Raw genomic sequence first — 6,385 nt, 5'->3', positions numbered from 1 at the left:
AGGGATTCGGTCACGTGCCGTTGGCAAACGTTCGCTAATTTTTTAATAGTCGAGCCTAACTTCGGTATTACGCGTGCTAAATTTTAATGCTCGTTCAGATGGTTCGCAGGTAAATTAACAGATAAATGCCTGTCATATTGACTGACCCAGCGTCCGTGATTCGCTGTTAACTGATAGCGCCTATTAGAATTTCAAACTACTGCCCATAACATCTACGACCCCATTCATTTTCCTACTTTTCCAGTATCCTTCCGTTCGCATTTTATTTAACTATTTTCTTTCCCATTTGTTATCCTTGCCAATAGTACGATATTTGTAGTGAACTCCCACTTCATTTTCCGCCTGCACGCTTCTGAGCGCGTAATTAAATTTTACCACTTTGAAACTCAACTGCTTTAATCTCGTTTCATTAGCATTGCTGAAAAGTTGTTTAATATTTTGCAATTTGCTAATTTGAAATACCTTATTGCATTCGATTGCCCAGCAGTCCTGGTGAAATGAAAATTGAATACAGTTGCTAAGGAGGATGAAATACGAAAACGAGGTCCGTCCGTCCGTCCGTCCGATATGCCATTTCAATAACTCATACCTTCAATCCCTACTTATTCGAAATATTATCGTTCCGCTATATATATATATATAATATGTTATAATAGAAACGAAAACGAAATATTCTAGGCCGTTTACCGGTTGCCTATTTTTGCATTCATAGAAAAATAAACATCTTCCAGTCGCTCATTATCGCCTCCCCAAAATACCCTACAATTACGAACGATGAGCATTGAATGAATCGCTGACCCTCCTCGGACATAACGATTTAATTCGGGGGCGTCATCGGCCGCCGCCGCCGCCGCCGGTGCTAAAGAAATAAAAATCCGTCACTGGGCCGGGCCGTGGCGCACCGACCTAATCGCCCGGCGTTCCCGGTCCACGTGACGACCGACGACAAGGGAAAAACCAACGCCATAACTCTCGCCTCTGCGCGCCATTCGTGTTCACAGGGATCGTCGAAGGCAGGTAGCAGCAGCACGCATCGGGCAAGGACCTGGTGTACGACGAGGACGAGCCGCTGAAGGCCCACGTATTTTCCGGCACGAGGCAAGTGGTGGGCTACCCCGGCCCGCCCCCTCCCATCGGCCAAGCTGGCGAGCGCCTTAGCCGCCGGTATGAACCCCTACCCCCACCACCCGTCGCTGGCGGGTAGCCCGCACCACCCGCCCGGCGAGCCCCACCACGGCTACGGCTCATCGACGAGCGGCAACGGGACGGCTTCGACCCCTGACCCGAGTCCCCACTCGCCCCCGTACGGCGCGGGCCCACAGGACGGGCCCCAGGGCTACCCGGGCCACCAGCAGGCCCAGGCGATGCCGAGCAACGGCCATCATCACGCAGCCGCCCAGGCGATGATGCAGCAGGCCCAGGACCAGCCACATCACCGGCCCTATCAGCACCCCCACCTACCCGGCCACATGACCGGCTACCCGCCCGTCAACCACAACAACAACTGCACCCTCAAGGTGAGTCCTCGCACACTACCTGAAACACCCATCCCCGTACCCACACACATGCACACCTAAGGCAGCAGCAGCACAGCAGTCACACAAGCATACATCAGGACTTATGATGCCCCGCGTGCACTCGGATAATCTCGCCAAGGTCATATCGCGGATTAAATTCACAGTAGTTGATCGTTGATACGAGAACAGTCAGATCATGTTGTGTGGTGTCCGCGATAGTCCCCACCGTCTCGGAGCTTGCGCGAGCTTTCCTCCCTCGATAATCGTCGGACTGATTTAACCAGATTTAATCAGAAACCGTCGTTGATGGATTAACGGTCAGCCTCGCATTTGCATCCATTAAATGGGAAATACAGGGACAATCGGATTTATTTGTCCACTAAACGACCGTGACTTGGAACAAGGAATTCGAAAACTCCTTGTTCAGGATTAAATGCGGCACATTGTAAATACGGTCGCGGCAAGTGACAACAGTCCGTCGGCCTTGATAAAAGATCTTGTAACTCGGGTGCGATACATTTTACTTGACACATGTTGGGAGAGATCTGTAGCTTGTAACTCTTGTTGTAAAATGTTCATTTTTATGGGTATTATTATGCCCGTTTTCAATGGACTCGAGGACAAGAGTTTCTCGGGGTACCGGCGGCCGCCTAATGATTTCTCGTCACACTCGTACCAAAACACCGACCAGAACTTGTATTTTTGTTGCCTAGTTTATGCGCGCGGCTGTTTTATGCGCCGAGGTAGCCGCTGCATCGTGGGTCCACCGATCCTTTTTAACGCCTATGATTTTTGTCTGCGATTGAAATAATTTATCGAGATTGACGGCCCGTCGTCGATGTCTATTGAGATGCCGAGATCGACTTAAGCGATGCTCGATGCCGATTTCGAGCAAATCTGCTGGACAAAGTGCCTCCGATGAGTCATCGGTAATACGAGATGTCGAGCCCCACGCAGCATAAAATCATCCGAATCATTGGGACTAAAATGACATGATGGCGACTCGAAGGATGTTGCTTTTGCGACTTGAACGTTTGTCACGACGATCGAGCATTATGCGTCACGCGAATTGAAAACGCAAGTCAATTTTACAGTCATGTAGATGCAAAGAATTATATCTTAATAGTAATAAAAAGCCAACTTGAATCTGGCATTTAGGCGATTGAATTTTGTTGTGAATTACGTTGGGACCTTATGCGAGCCTTATACCTCAGCGCGTACGAATACAAACACACGCACGCACGGAGCCAAACTCAACATACAAGCAATCTCTGTCTGTGAGTCTGTCTGTCTGTCTGTCTGTCTGTCTGTTTGTCTGTCTGTCTGTTTGTCTCTCTCTCTCTCTCTCTCTCTCTCTCTCTCTCTCACTTTCTCTCTATCTATCTATCTCTCTATCCAGTCTTTATTTCAAGATTTGCTTCACACGAGTATCAAATTGGGATTAGACTGTAAAATATTTCTAAAATGTATCCATTGGCGGCCTCTCGTCCACGCCATTTCGTATTTATCAACTTTCGATCCAATTCTTTGAAGCGTTAAATGCAAAATGAAAGCGATGCATACCCCCACCCCCCCCCCCCCGTAAAATACCAATATCGTACTAATGAAAAGTTGGTAAAAAAAAACAAAATACACGCAGAGACGTTTAACTCTTGACACGGAATCTCCACCATAACGAGTTCATTTACAATGAAATGCTGCATTAAATCTCCTATCCTAAAAACGGAATGAATTTATAAAAGCCAATGATTATTCCTAATTGTAAAGTATTATTAGCGAGCGGCATCGATTCCGTTCGACCAAGCCCGCTGTATTATATTTATGCGTTTCTTACCCAACTAATAGGATTTAATGAATCGGTGGCATAATGATAGATATTCCGCGCCGTAGTTTCGGATTTCTCGCGGTGCCTATGCGCGTACGCGTCTCCGCACTGCAGCATAATGAGATGTATTTTACGATAACCGCGGTTATAGACCACTTTCTATACACCCCGGCGCGTGTACGTGTATACGCGTACGCGTAATGTGTCCATTGGTCGCAGCAGAATGGCCATGAGAGAAAGTCCCAAGCGGAAGTGTCTCGACGCGCTGGCCGGACTTTTCGAAATCTCTCTCCAGGTCATTAGCGCTATTTTTTCTCGCCTCGCGAGATACGCGGATGCCCGAGAGCTTGCGCAACACAGTCGACGATTAATCATGAGAGGGCGATTTGATTTTCAATTAGCAGAGACGTCCGCGTTAGCCCAGCGCCAAGCGTTCCTGTCAATTGCATTACTTTTTCCATTGCAAACTCGTTATTTTTGGCCCTGAGCCGTAAATAGATAGATAGATAGATAGATGGGTAGATAGATGGATGGATGGATGGATAGATGGATGGATGGATGGATGGATGGATGGATAGATGAATGGATGGATAGATGGATGTATGGATAGATGGATGGATAGATAGATCTATAGATGGATAGATGGATAGATAGAGTGTGAGTGAGAAGGTGAGAGTAGCTGTGGCGGAGGGCATAGGCAAATACAGCAGAGTCGGAGAAACGATGGAACATTACACGCGTTGCGCGATGCATCGTGAATCCGATATGCGGATAACGGCTGACAATAAAAATCTTACCCTCTACACGTTCGCGCCTCGGAGCAAATTGATTTCTTAGCACGATAGGGTCTCGAGAAAGAGCAAGCGAGAGAGAAGGAAGATTTCACGCGCCTTAGGTCGGTGCGCTCGAGGATGCCGAGGAGAACGGTCTCGTGGACACGGGGACACCCGTGCTTTGATCGGCGAGATTCGACACGAGCAACGATCAGCCGGGAAGCACCACCCCGGGCTCGATCATTGCCCTCCATTGCTTATTATATTAATGGCTAATTTACTTCCTTGAACAATACGCGACAATTTATAAAGCAATTATGCGAGTACGCGAATGTTGGCCTTGTGTTGCCTGGCATACGAGTGCACGCGAATAAATTAGCCGTCGAGAAGGAGTCGCTCGCGGAAGAAAAGAGTCTGTTCGGCTACAAGACATTTGATTCAAATATGTTGGTAATAGCATGGAGAGCGGGAATCTTTTTGTCGATTGCGGGAAAATTAATCGAGCCGTTAAATTGCATTGTAATTGACTTTTCTCAACGTCGCGCAAAACCAGTGCCAGATGTTGCAAGATAAATATTGGATTTTCCGCGATAACTTGTGGCATTATTGATATGCAAGTTCGTGCGATTCGGAGCAGGAAAGAGCTAGCAAAATATGTTTATCCTCGACACGTCCATGGCGGATATTTTTTCATTCGCAGCCAAGAAAAACAGAATTTACCAGAAGTTTATTATCCCCACCAACAATGATCATGCAGAAAAATAATAGGAGAGAAAAAAAACTGTCCAGTCATTCCAAGTCTTATGCAATTACCTTTTAAATGCTATGGCTACTTCAGACCCATTATTTTTTCTATTTAGGAAGTAATTCAGAATATCCCGATTTTTCCTTTTGCTTCGTCTATTTTTAAAACTCTTCCTCCCATTTACCTTCTAATTACATAGTATTTAATAGGACATTTTTTCCTAATTTCGTTATGTAAGAACAATCGTTACCAAATTGCGCACTACCCAGAGAAAAATAAATATATTTATTTATAAATACTGTTTCAAGTATACTAATATTAAAGCGACGTTTGTTTTATAAATAACGGGCACGCAATGGCAAATATCCGAAATTATCGTCATTGAATATTGTATTAATATAATTTCATATATATGGGACAGGTTGTCTGATTTTGTATTTAAAGTAGCTAAATCAGGAATCACCTTTGCAATGAGTTTTTTTCTGATGCTCAGTTATACGAATCTTTATAAAAATTATTCTATCATTCTCGTCTTTTTAGTTGAGTAACGGCCTGTGAACGCGTAGGAATCGTTTTTTCCCCATATTTATTTCTTGCATTTGCTTTCATCTCTCTCTCTCTCTCTCTCTCTCTCTCTCTCTCTCTCTTTCTTCGTCTTTTATTGTTTTTGTTTTTTGTATTTTTTTAATCTCTAAAAATTTCGATACCATTGTCAAGATGAATAGAAAAGTTTTAATTTGATGATTTAGCAACAGTTGACAATCTAAAGAGCTCATTATAAAATTAAAAAAAAAATAATAATAATTAATAGCTTAATGTGGTATGTAAGCGTCAGGCGCCAAAGTAACGAGAAGAAAATGTTAAAAGCGACTATATTTTCTTTCCGCAACTGGTATACACACATCCGATCCGCGCACAATGTACACGTGACAAATGGAGACGGGATGATAATAAAGGCGAGAAAAGATCAACAGTTAGATGTAGGCACGAGGTGTAGGAAGCCATTGCCATTACAAAACGGCTATGGACAAAAAAAATTACTCAGGGATGTACACTAAATACTCATTGGGGAGTGATGGGGTGGTGAATCTGATGCTGGTGGCGGCGGCGACGGCGGCGTCGGCGGTGGTGACGACCACGGCTACGGTAACAGTGGAATGAGAAACAACGAAGGGCAGCAACGAGGGACGAGGGTGCGCGCGTATGGCCATGTAAGAAGGGGGCGGGGTGTCCGTGCAGGGGGTACGTAAAAAAAGTGCAAAGGGTGCATAGAATTTAGGCAATATTATCGAGCCAAGCAAGTCTCGTCCATCCAGCCATTGATAAACGTAACAATATGGGCATTTACCGTAGAGAAATATAATTGAATAAGGGAGAGCCATGCGCGGATGAGGGAGCGGCGACGCGGAAGGATGGTGAAGGGTAATGGTGGGGACTGTGGCGGTGAGGGGCGAGGGGGGATGCTAGCGATACCCCTCTACGGTGTCGTTCCCCTCCCGCGGCCTGGGCCGTGGTCCCATGGGTC

General features: G+C 45.7%; 1 protein-coding gene across 1 annotated transcript in view; it reads left to right on the top strand.

Moving 5' to 3' along the window:
• The first annotated feature begins 1,006 nt into the window (after window positions 1-1,006).
• LOC105362986 (LIM/homeobox protein Lhx9) overlaps window positions 1,007-6,385 on the top strand; it is a 52,304-nt gene continuing 46,925 nt past the window's right edge. Inside the window, exon 1 of the mRNA XM_011500553.1 lies at window positions 1,007-1,517. Coding sequence (XP_011498855.1) covers window positions 1,167-1,517 — 351 coding nt within the window. The 5' untranslated portion in view covers window positions 1,007-1,166. The remainder of the gene's footprint in view (window positions 1,518-6,385) is intronic.

This window comes from Ceratosolen solmsi, unplaced genomic scaffold (assembly GCF_000503995.2).
Source record: "Ceratosolen solmsi marchali unplaced genomic scaffold, CerSol_1.0 scaffold56, whole genome shotgun sequence".
In the NCBI taxonomy this organism is placed as follows: domain Eukaryota; kingdom Metazoa; phylum Arthropoda; class Insecta; order Hymenoptera; family Agaonidae; genus Ceratosolen; species Ceratosolen solmsi.
This window is presented reverse-complemented; position numbering and strand designations above follow the sequence as displayed.